The 14,387-nt window shown below is 41.2% G+C and overlaps 1 protein-coding gene across 4 annotated transcripts in view; it reads left to right on the forward strand.

Annotated features, from left to right (window-relative positions):
* Window positions 1–14,387, forward strand: part of grik2 (glutamate receptor, ionotropic, kainate 2) — a 342,363-nt gene that overhangs the window by 122,148 nt on the left and 205,828 nt on the right. For all 4 annotated transcript variants that reach the window (XM_044207865.1, XM_044207861.1, XM_044207863.1 and 1 more), the window contains one exon: window positions 14,253–14,306. In XM_044207865.1, the coding sequence (XP_044063800.1) occupies window positions 14,253–14,306 (54 nt within the window). The remainder of the gene's footprint in view (window positions 1–14,252; window positions 14,307–14,387) is intronic.

Here is a 14,387-nt window from a genome sequence, read left to right on the forward strand (position 1 = left end):
ATGTTCACTCTTGATAAGAATAATACTTACATACAAAGATTCAGTTCTTGTTATCTTTACAAGAAAACAGTAAAATTTAAAGATCAGAAATTAACATTAATTGCACTGTAGCTTCTGTAGAGTGGTGATTTAACATATACCCTACAGGGAAAAGGAAGCTGCTACATTAGACTTTAGCTATTTTTACTCAATTCTGCACAATGGCTTTTCCATGCAGCCCAAGAATGTCATATGGCGTAAAAGTGGAACTTTGCAATGAGTAACTCAGCAAGCATTTCGCCTGCTTGCAGGATTTATCAAATATTTAAGACTACATGATTCACCACCAGCACTAACTCTCCCAGCATTTTTAATGCCTCAGTGGTAGATTGTTGGGGAAGGTCATGAAGTTAACTGTCCTGCTCTGATATTCTCATTACATGACACACCAATAAGTTAGAGATCGTAAGTATTCTTCATCAGCTATCAGCCAAGCCTTTACCCCCAAAATACTGTAGAAACAACAGTCATGTGAGAAGGTCGATATTAATTTGATTTCTGTGTTTCCAGTACAGAGATTGGCCCAAGACGTGTAACACAAAGACTAGCAGGGGAAAACTTGTTAAATATACCATTCAAAAACTACAAAATAGTCTTAGAGAAATTAGTTAGAAATTTAAAAACAAATCAATAACAGAAAAACACAGCTGAAAACTGGACTGAACAGTCAGGAGAGAACATAAAATCTTTGATGCAGAGGACATAAAATCTGGGTGTAAAACAGTATGTCTGCTACAATAAAAAAATAAACAAACATTTGGGTCTTCTACCAAAGGCCCTGGGAGTTTCAGGGTTCTGCGCAGTATCTTAGCTGTTCCTAGGATTGCACTCTTCTGGAGACTTCAGATGTTGTACCTGGAATCTCTCCCAGTTTGAGGGTGACAGCCAATAGTGCTCCGATTACCACTGGCACCACTGTTGCTTTTACACTCCACATCTTTTCTAGCTCCTCTTTCAGCCCTTGGTATTTTTCGAACTTCTCGTGTTCCTTCTTCTTGATGTTGCTGTCGCTTGGAATTGCTAAATCTATCAGAATCAGAATCAGAAATACTTTATTGATCCCCGAAGGGAAACTCTTTGTTACAGCAGCTCGCCTTTACATCAGTGCACACAGGAGAAAGTACTAGCAAAAATATAATACAATACACTATAAAAACAGGTCAGAAAATAAATTAAGTACCAGGTGGGAATAAGTATAAGATAAAATTAGTGTGAAGCACCAATTGGGTTTACCGGTTGATGATGATAATACTGTATAATAATACAATGTAATAATATAAGTAATAAGTAGTGGTGCATGTACTGTCGAGTTAAGTGTAGCTTATTGAGATTATTAAGATATCGCACAGGAGAAATGGAGGTATATAATATCAATATCAATAAATAGGAAAAACTAACATAGGAAAACTAAATATTGCACTGGAGTAATACACAGAATATTGCACAATTATTCAAGTATGGCAGAGATGTAATGACCAATGTCCAGTTTAGTGACCTAGGGTCATACAGACTAACACTTAGAGGGAGGAGTTAAAGAGTTTGATGGCCAAAGGCAGGAATGACTTCCTGTGGCGCTCTGTGGTGCTTTTTGTTGGGATGAGTCTTCCGCTGAAGGTGCTCCTTTGCTTCACCAGCACGTCATGGAGTGGGTGGGAGACACTGTCCAAGATGGCATGTAGTTTGGTCAGCATCCTCCTCTCTGACACCACCGACAGAGAGTCCAGCTCCACCCCCACAATGTCACTGGCATTACGTATCAGTTTGTTGAGTCTGTTGGCGTCCGCTACCCTCAACCTGCTGCCCCAGCATGCAACAGCATACAGGATAGCACTGGCCACCACAGACTCATAAAACATCTTCAGCATTGTCCGGCAGATGTTGAAGGACCTCAGCCTCCTCAGAAAATAGAGGCGGCTCTGGCCCTTCTTGTAAACAGCTTGAGTGTTCTTGGTCCAGTCCAGTTTATTATCCAAGTGTACTCCCTGGTACTTGTAATCCTCCACAATGTCCACACTGGCCCCCTGGATGGAAACCGGGGTCACTGGTGCCTTGGCCCTTCGTAGATCCACAACCAGCTCCTTAGACTTTGTCGCATTGAGCTGCAGATGGTTCTGCTCACACCATGAGACAACCACCAGACTCCTCACCACCGCTGATACATCCCACCACAGCAGAGTCATCAGAAAACTTCTGAAGGTGGCAGGACTCTGTGTGGTAGCTGAAGTCCGTGGTGTAGAAGGTGAAGAGGAAGGGAGAGAGGACAGTCCCCTGAGGGCCCCGGTGTTGGTGACCATGCTGTCTGACACACCGTGCTGCAGGCGCACGTGCTGTGGTCTGCCAGTCAGGTAGTCCACAATCCAGGACACAAGGGGGGCATCCACCTGCATCGCTGCCAGCTTCTCACCCAGCAGGGCAGGCCGGATGGTGTTGAAAGCACTGGAGAAGTCAAAAAACATGATCCTCACCGTGCTTGCCGGCTTGTCCAGGTGGGTGTGGATGCGGTTCAGCAGGAAGATGATGGCGTCCTCAACTCCCAGTCGGGGCTGGTAGGCGAACTGAAGGGGGTCCAGGAGGGGTCTGACCATGGGCCGCAGCTGTTCCAGCACCAGTCTCTCCAGGGTCTTCATTATGTGGTCAGTGCCACTGGTCTGTAGTCCTTGGAGCCACTGGGACACGGCGTCTTCGGCACAGGAATGAGGCAAGATGTCTTCCACAGAATGGGGACCCTTTGAAGACTCAGGCTCAGGTTGAAGACATGTTGAAGGACTCCACATAGCTGGGGGGCACAGGCTTTTAGCACCCCAGGGCTAACGCAATCGGGGCCTGCAGCCTTGTTTGAGTGGAGTTTCATCAGCTGTCCTCTCACCTGGTCAGCAGTCAGGCACACAGCAGAGGTTACAGGTGGCTGCCTGCATCTTACACCTTGCTGTTATGTGCATATATATACAGTGGTGTGCAAAAGTGTTGTTGCCCCCTTCCTGATTTCTTATTTTTTTGCATGTTGGTCATACTTAAATGTTTCAGATCATCAAACAAATTTAAATATTAGTCAAAGATAACACAAGTAAACACAAAATGCAGTTTTTAAATTAAGGTTGTTATTATTAAGGGAAAACAAAATCCAAACCTACATGGCCATGTGTGAAATAGTGATTGCCCCCTAAACCTAATAACTGGTTGGGCCACCCTTAGCAGCAACAACTGCAATCAATTGTTTGCGATAACTTGCAATGAGTCTTTTACAGCGCTGTGGAGGAATTTTGGCCCACTTGAGTTGTAGTCAAAGTCCTGACCTGAATCCTATTGAGATGCTGTGGCATGACCTTAAAATGGCAGTTCATGCTCGAAAACCCTCCAATGTGGCTGAATTACAACAATGAGTAGCAAAGATGAGTAGGCCAAAATTCATGCCAGGGGGCCAGTGTGGACATTGCTTGTGTTATCTTTGACTAATATTTAAATTAGTTTGATGAAACATTTAAGTATGACCAACATGCAAAAAAATAAGAAATCAGGAAGGGGGCAAACACTGTTACTAGTGATGCTAGTGGGACTTGCCGAAAATTCAACAGAAAAACCGGTGGAGCTAGCATCCAGTCACTACTTTGACGCGTCAAAGGTAGCCAATCACAACACAGTAGGGCAGGACTTGATGCAAAAGGGCTTTGTTCAATTTAGGCAGCAGCAGCCCAGGTAGTCTGCATTTTCACTGATCTGCAAACAACCTTGGAGTTAGCTACGTACATAGACTGGTCAGACAATGAAAATACAGGCTTCCAAGGCTGCAGCCTAGAAAACTGAACATAACCAAGGTTGTGGAGTAGATAGGATAAAAGATGTTGCCGTGTGGCACATAACAAACTTCAGGACAGATTGCACAATACACACACACAATGGGTTATAGAATATTTTTGGGTGGGCAGAAAATATATTTTGCTAAATCCCACCCAAATATGGCCTAAATCTGCCTATAAGCTTGACAGACCAGCCATGCCTAGTTAAGGTTGCTGATATTATTGGACAATTACTGTTGGGGGACAGGGTTCAGTGAACGGTCAATTGCGCCATATCTAAAATAAGCATCATGTTCTGTCTGACCACACCTTAAAAATCTAGCATTACATATTGCAGAGACGAGAGGAAAAAGGAGAGAAACTGGAGGGAACTAAAGTTCCTGGTAAGTTCTGAAATCAGTAGATCTGAGGCTGAGCTGTCACAAACACACACACAGTCACACTGCACACACGCACACTATCGGTGCGATCATTGCTAGCTAGCTTATACAAATGATGATTTGTACAGTCGGAACATTGGGTGTTTGGGGCAACTAAACACACACTTCACAAACCGTTCAGCTAATAACGCCAACTGAAAAGTTGGTCTAAATATACCTTGAGTTGTAACTTTTGTTAAGCTAGATTTTCCCCCCTTCCAGTTTTTGCACTAAGCTAGGCTAAACATTTAGGATCTCTGTGCTGGATGCACGAAGATTAAACTTGCTCTTCTCATCAGACTCAATCAATCAATCAATCAATCAAGTTTATTTGTCACATGTAATCATATATGGTACAATTACAGTGAAATGTAATCCCACCAGTTCCTTCAATTTGTGCATTACAAAGAGTTTAAATAGAAAGGGAATAGGAATAAATATATGTGTATGATTGGGGGGGCAGTGAAAATAGTAATCATAGTGATAATAATAATAATAATAATAATAATAATAATAATAATAATAATTGTAGTAGTGGTTGTCGAGCAGGACATGGAGCAGTAAGTGGCCTGCAGTCATGTAAGATACAAGATAGATTTATTGATCATTTTACAACACAGGGTAGTATAATGAGATTGTGCATGTAGTTCCCTTTTTGCTACTCAAAAACAAAATGTACAAAAATTATACGCAATAGATTAGGTAAGTCATAGAAATAAATACATTTTACATGGTGGAGTGCTGAGGATGAATTAAGTAGTCTCACAGCCTGAGGGAAGAAGCTGCTCTGTAGTCTGGTGGTACGACAGTGGATACTTCTGTATCTCTTTCCAGAAGGCAGCAGGGTGAATAGGCTATTGCTGGGGTGGGTACTGTCTTTTAGTATCCTTTGGGTTTTGTGCAGGCACCTTACTTCAACCGATATCACTGATGCTTGGAAGATGGGTAACAATGAACTTCTGAGTTTAATCACTCACTGCAGAGCCTTTCGGTCCTGGGCCGTACACATCCCATGCCAGTTTGTGATGTTTCCAGTCAGGATGCTTTCTATTGCTTCTCTGTAAAAGTTAACAAGAACTTCTCTGTGATGCTGATTCCCAGGAACCTAAAACTGTTCACTTGCTCAACCTCAGCTCCACTGATGTAGACAGGAGTGTGTGTCTTTGCCTCCTTTTTCCTAAAATCAGCAATCAGCTCCTTGATTTTGCTGTCAATGAGCAGTAGGTTGCAATTTGTGCACCACTCTGCAAAATTGTTGATTCCAGAAATCAGAAAATCAGAAATACTTTATTGATCCCCGAGGGGAAACACGTCATATCCAGAGGATAAGAAGTGTCATTGTTGTTTGAAATCCAGCCGATGATGGTGGTGTCATCCACAAACTTCACAACAGAGTTATCTCTACGTTGGAGGTTGCAATCATGAGTGTACAGCGTGAACAGGAGGGGGCCTGGAGTGGAAGAGGTGTGACCGCCAATCCGAACTGTCTGGGGTCTGTTTTTGAGGAAGTCCAGTATCCAATTAAAGACTGTGGTACTCAAGCCCAGAGTGCTAAGTTTTCCAATCAGTTTCATGGGGGAGATTGTGTTGAATGCTGAGCTGAAATCAACAAACAGTATTCTAATGTAGGTGTTGTTTTTCTCAAGGTGGGTGAAGACTGAGTGCGGGGCAGTGGAAATGGCATCTTCTGTGGATCTGTTGGTTCTGAATGCAAACTGGTGAGAATCCAGGCTGGCTGAGATGTTGTTTTTTATGTGCTGTAGAACCAGTTTCTCAAAGCACTTCATCAGAATGGGGGTGAGAGCCACAGAGAGGTAATCATTTAGACTAGACACTGCAGACTTTTTAGGTACAGGGACAATGGTCTCCTGTGACAGTGATTTGTTAAAAATTATCAGTAATGACATCCACTAGCTGATTGGTACATGGCCAGGGATGTTATCAGGCGCAGCAGCTTTACTCATAGTCACTCTTAGCAGGATTCTTCTCACATCTGCTGTGGATACTGATAATGGCCGGTCTTCAGGAGGCAGAGTAGCCTTTACAGCTGACTCTTGGTTGGGGAGATCAAAACGAGCATAAAATGTTTTCAGCTCATCTGGTAATATGGCCTCACACATGATGGGGGTGCCTGTAATGTTTTTGATCACCTGCCACATATCTTTGGTGTTGTTGGTGTTTACAAACAGTCCTGTAGAGCTGGTTTCATCTGTCCTCATTTTAACTGTTTTTACTGATGGCTGACCCTATTTATCAGCTGGGTGTACATAGGCAGGAGAAGCAGGGAAATATGGTTTGATTGACCAAAATAGGGGCGGGGGAGAGGTTTGTAGCTGCCAGGAATGTTCGTGTAAACATGGTCCAGTGTCTTTGTTCCTCTGGTGGCAATGTGGACATGCTGGTGGAATTAAGGTAAAATTGTTCTGAGGCCTGTTTGATTAAAATCACCAGCTACAATAAAAACACCATCTGGTTGTTTCGTCATGTGACTGCTGATGACCTCATACAGTTCCTGTAGTGCATTTTTTGAATTTGCACCTGGAGGAATGTAAACAACAGCAAAAAACACTGGTGATAATATGGTCAACATCTTAACAATAAAAATTCCACATCTGGGGAACAATGTCCAAGCATCATTGATGTAAACACAGAGTCCACCTCCTCTAGTCTTACCGCGCGTTGAGTGCAGTAGCTTTATCCGGGATGTTGTGATGCCACCAGGTCTCAGTATGAGGGACAGTGTGTTTTCCCGTTGCGGAGTCTTATCTCATCCATTTTATTTTCCTGCGACCAAACATTAGCCAGGAGTAGACTGGGTAGTGGAATAGTCTTAGGTCCGACCTATGTTGTTAGCTCTAATGCCGCTTCACTTTGACATTTGGCCCGGTTGGTCTGGCTGTCTGGACGGGAGATGCCTTGAGCAGTGATCATTTCAAGCTCTGTTGCACTTAATCCAATCCCTGCACTTACATTTTCAATGTTGATGAGTGTATTATTGTCATAAGTAATACGTGCTTCAGTAATTAAGGTGAGAAAATAACAAATTAAAACAAAAATGTTGCGAAGATTGAGGGAACTACTGGCCACCACATCTACATGCACAGCCGTTTCCATAGATCCATGATTGATACTCAACAGCTCCGGAGGCAGAAATACCTGCTGAAAGCAATAGGAGAGAGGACAGAGATGAGAAAACGCAAAACTACGGGAGAGAGAAGATGTCGAGTTAGTAACATGCATTAATGGGATAAGAATGCATACAGATGGAGAGGGAGAGGAGGAGAGAAGAGCTCAGTGCATCATGGGAAGTCTTCCAGGCAGTCTAAGCCTACGAGACCCAATTATATCTATCGATCAAGCCAGACCAATCAGTTAGCTAAACTTCAAGCATGTCTTAAGGACATAAAAACCTGGATGACCTGCAATTTTCTTATGTTAAACTCTGACAAAACTAAAGTTATTATACTTGGCCCCAATCACCTCCGAGACACATTATCTAATGATATAGTTGTTGTTTTTTTACAATGTTTATTGTCATTATCTTATGTTATAACATCAAAGAAACATACAGTAACAATACAACAGTTTGAGACCAGAAATATGTACATTACACAAACACATACATCCACATGCAAACACTCAACTTGCACCGATATTGGATAAAATACAAATAAAACGTAATATTTCAGCACATTGTTGACAATTTCCTTTCAAGTAAAGCCTACATTTCCAGCTTTCATGATATTCATGTATGGTTCCCAGAGCTGAACTAAGTCTTTCCGCTTCCCCATAGCTATGTAAGTTAGCCGTTCCAGACCAAAACAATGCAAAAATCCTCTTATCCACATTCTCAATTATGGAGCCTCCATACTCTTCCAACATAGTGCAATAGCTCTTCTAACTTCAAGAAGTCCAAAGTCCAGAAGTTTAGTCTGTTTCGATGTTTGTATAAAGTCCTTAGGATATGTTCCTAGCACACAGCGTTTGACATTTATAGGGACTTTGGTATTAAGCATCTCTGACTCTAACATTTTATAACATCCTTCGAGAAGTTTTGGATTTTTGGACATTCCCATAGACAGTGAAATAGAGTACCTTTCTTGTCCAAACATTTAGTACAAACATCTGGAATATTAGCAGACATATGAAGTTTGACTGGAGTACATTCTCATTAACCACTTATATTGATGTATTTGAAACCTTGTATTTATTTTCTGTTTTTGCACTTTTCAATTCAATTCAATTTTATTTATTTAAATAACTTCTCTTATAAATTGGCACTATCTCATAGCACTTTTCTTATAGAGCAGGTCTAGACCATACTCTTTATAATATATATATATATATATATATATATATATATTATTGAGACCCAACAAATCCCACCATGAGCAAGCACTTGGTGACAGTGGCAAAGAATAACTTCCTTTTAACAGGCAGAAATCTCAGGCATAACCAGACTCAGTGGTGGGCGGCCATCCGCCGCTGCCATGTTAGGTTTTGAGAGAAAGAGAGAGAGGTTTTTGAGAGAGAGGCAGAGAAAGAGGTTTAGAGAGAGACAGAGAGAGCAGCAGAGAGAGAGAAGAGCCATAAATAATCATATCATTGAACACAGTATGAGTTATACCTACCTCGGTATAACCATAACAGCATCAGGGAGTTTCAACATGGCAGTGAATGCACTAAAAGAAAAAGCTCGAAGAGCTCTAAATGCAATTAAGAGAAAATTTTATCATTTTCAAATTCCAATTCAAATTTGGCTTAAAATATTTGATAGTGTCATCCAGCCCATAGCGCTGCATGGTAGTGAATAATGGGGTCCACTCATCATAGCTATACCTGTTGGGACAAACATCCATTAGAATCTTTACATGCAGAACTCTACAGATACATTTTACACATACACAGAAAAACACCAACAAATGCATGTAGAGCAGAATTAGACAGATACCCACTGATAAGTAACATTCAAAAGAGAGTGCTCACATTTTTTAATCACCTTAAATCCAGCCCCCTAGACACCCTCCATTCCAAAGCCCTCCAAACCAAGAGCAATTCATCTGTGGAGTGCCAGTGGTCCCAACAAAGCACACGCCTCTTCCTTTTGTCCTCTGATTTGTCAGATCGGTATAGAGAAAAAGAGTCACCTGGTTGAATGGCATGGATTATTCCAGGATTTAGCCAAGTTTAGGTGAAACAAAGGACATTACAGTTCCTGATATCCCATTGGAAACTGATGCGGGAACGAAGGTCGTCCAGTTTACTATCTAACGGCTATACATTGGAGCATACATTTGCATAAATTTAGCTGAGCTAATGGAGAGGTGACTGGATAGGTCCGTGCCTTCTAGAATCAATGTGGGTGAGAAGACAAAAATGCAACTGTGCAAATGCATCTTTCCCAACATTTTAGGGTGTTCTTTTCAGTGCACTCGAGATGAAAATGAATTTGGCTTTGCAAATAGAAAGAAGGGACGCATTTGGCTTTGATTGCCACAGTGAGTGTGACCAGCTAGCAGAGTTTGTCAGTATTTTGAAACAGACACGTCCTTCGCAATATGCAATATCCTATGTTTATTAATACGTGGTCTTGAAGAGAGTATTTCCAGTTTTTTCTAACTTTCCCTTTTGGTTAGACAGACCTAGTGTGTTACCAAGAAGCACAGATTATAAAAACACTCAAGATGTAAAATTCATGTGAATATATATGAAAATTTGCTTCAAGTTGTATCCGAATGCACCTTTAAATGCTACAACAAAATCAGGGGGTTCTTGCTGTCCTGTGACATAAAAAAATTGGAAAATAGATGTATAAGTTATGAAAGGTTTCAGGCACTCTTCTGTCATCACAAGGTCCACGAAATGGCACCATGTGAATCACCACTGAGTGGGCTGGTCTTCAGACAGAATGCTGGAGGCTTGCTCAAGGTTTCCCACCTTATACCAACAGCTATTATCCCTTCCTGCCTGTTTAATCATCCTCTCCACACAGTCCTAATCTGTGATTCATATTGGTTTACTGAGTCTCAGCACGGCGGCAGGACTCTGACACCAATATAGCTGGAGTGGGGTGACACACAGCCAGCACACACACCCACATAGTCTGGATGATAATAGAATAATACAGAGAAAGGTGATTCTACTTTAGAATCTCATCTCAGTGATGCATTTTTAGAAACAGATTGCCTTGGTAATGATGCCAGTGAGTACATATTTCTGTTGGCGAACTTGCTACAGTCGCTCAGTGATGTTGCTAGGTACGCGTTCTGTGTCTTTGATGCATTAAAATCCGAAAGGACTCGGTAAACTCACTGTTGACGTGTCCAGGGGATGCACCATATTTTTTTCCCTAATAATGCTACATTGTGAACAACAAATTTGTGTTGAAATCATAAAAATAAACAAAAGAAACCGTATTGTCAAAAACCCTGTTTCTTACCATCTGCACATAAACTATATCTCTTCAGCACCAAACGGGAAGCAGCAAACTGGGTAGTTACTTTGGTAACGACCGAAAAACGCATCTAATGCCGTCACACACACACGATAGAAGGTGAATTAACTGTGTTATGAGTCGTTGTTTAATTCCGAGCTACAGGGCCATGTAGAGAGAGAGTTGCATCATCTCCGTTCAATTTCAATTCAAGTGGCTTTATTGGCATGACTGCATACAATACAACGTTGCCAAAGCATATTAACACAAACTATATAATCATAATAAACAAAATAAAATATAAACAATGCTCAATAGTAAACGTTTTCTCCAATGGACCTTTTTTTTATGGCAATGGCGGATCGCGAAGCTCTCTACATGGCTCTGGGTTGCTCCCCGCTTCCGCTCTGGCAAACCGATCATTGCTGTTTGGCGTAAAACGCATCATTACCAGTGAGCCTGACCAGCTGATGGTGTTGCATGGGGAGGGGGATCCTCTTGGTGACACAGATGTTGTGGAGGACAGTGCATGCTGCTATTACGGTGCAGACTTGTTCTGGGTGCATTCGCATTTCCCTGTGAAGGCAGTGAAACCTAGAAAATATAATTAATTAATTAATTAATTCCACTGCTGTCAGGCCCAAATTTCTCACTAACTCGCAAGTTTGTTTCTTTCTTCATTTATTTAGTCTATTTTTCTTTGTCTTTTTCATATTTAGAATTAACATAAGGCAATGATTTAAAAGAAAGACAGTGAATGGTCAATTCTGCTTTGTGTGTCCTGATCAATGCGTCAGCACCTCTCCCTCCTTTGGCCCATGACAATATCCTATGGTGCTGACCAAGATATGCGCCAATTTAATTCATTCACTTTTTTTTGTTTACTTGTTTACTTTCCGTAACCTTCTTTTTCACTTGATTGAATGACCTTTATTTTTCAACTTTATTTTATTTATTTAGCTTAATCCTGCATTTGCCAAGTTATGTAGCCTATGTATTGCCATATTTACACATTTGTTAAGTAATTCAGTATACATTTGCAGACAATTTTAGGCATGACATTAATAATTCAGAATAAAGACAGCATAAAGGCAATTATTGAATTTTAAGTGGGAGTAATGGAAGAAATAGGCTAATTATAGTTTCTGTGCAAGGGAAATTCTTGACAAATATGCATATTATGTAGTTTACCTGTGCTTGAGGACTCCCATGCATCACTCAGGAAGTGACCTAGTGGTGGCGCTGATGGTGTTATGCCACTGTTCTTGTTCAGTCCTCAGAGCGATTATCGGTGTCATCAGACCTAGATTTTGACTTTATGCCTGCTCCTGACTAGATTTACGCACGGTTAGAAGAAGGCTTAAGCCTAGGTAGGTGGTGTAACCAGCATAACTACGAGGTCAGACTTAGAATGCCAAGTTACGACCAACTTAGCTTAAGACCAGGCGTAAGCAACCGGCCCCTCATGTTCATATGACTCTGGTTCCTCTATTAAGCTGTGTAACTATTTTACGTATTTTACGTAAACTATTTTATTTTTAACAGCAGTGAGCACCACCTCTATAGTCTGTTGCTTTACTGGTTCCTCCGCTGTGTGTCAAACTTGCGAACCAAATGTTTGCTTGTCCATCCATTCATATTTTGCTGTTTGTGGCAAAAGCAAAGTAGTCCTGACATCTTTCTCCCCAGCCATGTCTTCCAACTCTTCCTGGGAGATCACAAGGTGTTCCCAGGCCAGATGGGATATAAAATCCCTCCAGCATGTTATGGATCTGCCCAGGGGCCTCCTCCCAGTTGGAGATGCCTGGATTACCTCCACTGGGGGGCATCCAGGGAGCATCTTATGCAGAGGCCCCAACCACCTCAGCTGGCTTCCTTTAATGCAAAGAAGCAGCAGTTCTACTCCAAGATTCTACTGGATGTCCGAGCTCCTTGCCCTATATGAGGGTGAACCCAGACAACCTGTGAACGAAACTCATTTTGGTCGCTTGATCTCATTTGTTTGGCATATTCAAAGCTGTACCAATCTGCTGTGTCAATCTCATTTTCCATCTTACTTGCATTCTTGTAAGGTTGGGTATTGAACCACAATACTCTTTTTGTACTGACCGTAGCCTACCAAGTATCAAAACATTTCAGGTATGAAAAAGTCTTATCAGATTCATAATCTTGTTTACCTTCACTTTGATCAGATGTTTCCTGACTAAAAGCTGAATTTTTCCAAGATTCTAGAACCTTGACTTTTATTAAATGAAAGAGTATTCCTCAAAGTAAGATAGCAAGAAAATGATGGTGTTGAATATAATATATACTATTAAAATCATATCAATGTTAGTGTAAACAAGAATGTCCAGTATACCCAGTCTTAGTGACTTGGGGCAGTCAGTCACGTCCAAACAATCCACCATACCACAGCATCAGACTTTGAAGTGCTGAAACATAATGTTTCTGGTTAATATAGCATTAACTAAACCTGTCCCAAGACAAGAATTTTGAAATGGGACAATTCTGTGAAATCCTGAATTGATGTTCATTTACTTTGTTTTACATTCAATCCCAATTTTTTTTTTATCTTTTATTTACAATATCTGTGGATGGCAACTATGTTAGTGAAAGATCATGATTATGGTTAATAAAACAGCTCATGTTAATTGCAGATTCATAACGGGGCATGAACTCTGGTCTGGTCTGGTTTACAAGCATGTAAAACGCCCATTCACCACCCCAACCTCCAAACCCTTACTTTCTGTTTATATGCCTGTTTACTGCATAAAGGACACATTTCTTCCTGCATTGGCACTGGATGTAATTTGTTAGGTGCAGAATTGTCCAATGTGGACATAATTCCTAGGATACATACATGATATCCATATGTGTGGTGAAATAAAGCAAAACCCAAATCCTGGTACATACACAGTGATTGGTGCACTACATGTTCATACTAAATGTTGATCAGCTGCTTGCACCTTGACAATGCCAGTAAGGTCTGTTTCAAACAGAGCCAGCACTGGATCACATTATCACCATATTTGTATTTTTACACATTCAAATCAACAGCATGAGTATCACACCTCACTACCTTGGTTTTTCCCCCCAAATTTTGCTGTGGCAAATTCAAATAAACAGCAGCTTTCAAACAATCTCCCACAACAACTCCACCGTGGACTTCGTTACTGCAGAGTGACTTCCTTGTATGTGTTTCTGAAAATTTCCCCAGATGTGCCTAATCTATAGAATCATGCATTATCCTCTACAATATATTTCCCTACATATGCCAAATTTATGAGGCAGAGCTCTGTCTTTTGCTTTATTTAGCTGTTTTTTTCTTTTTGGTGGGTTTTTGTTTCTTATCTCTGAGCTTGTGGCTGTAGCAGAGTAGCAGAATATATGCCTCTTCACATTACATGGTAATACAGCCAGTAATACAGCCACACAAACAGACACATGCATGTGTGTGTGCATGTGTGCAAAATATTATGAAATATTGTATCTGCCTCCCTATTCATTTATGAATCTCTCCCTCTCCAAATCTCTCTCTCTGCCTCCTTCTGTCACTCTCTTTCTTAGGCTCTCGCCATGGGGATGATGACAGAGTATTATCACTATATCTTCACCACACTGGTAAGTAGAGAAGGAGGCTCTGCTGCACAGTTGCTTTGTCATCAGGTTTAACTCAGAGTACCATATCCCCATGAAGATTTG

The sequence above is a fragment of the Siniperca chuatsi genome, linkage group LG9 (assembly GCF_020085105.1).
Source record: "Siniperca chuatsi isolate FFG_IHB_CAS linkage group LG9, ASM2008510v1, whole genome shotgun sequence".
NCBI lineage: Eukaryota > Metazoa > Chordata > Actinopteri > Centrarchiformes > Sinipercidae > Siniperca > Siniperca chuatsi.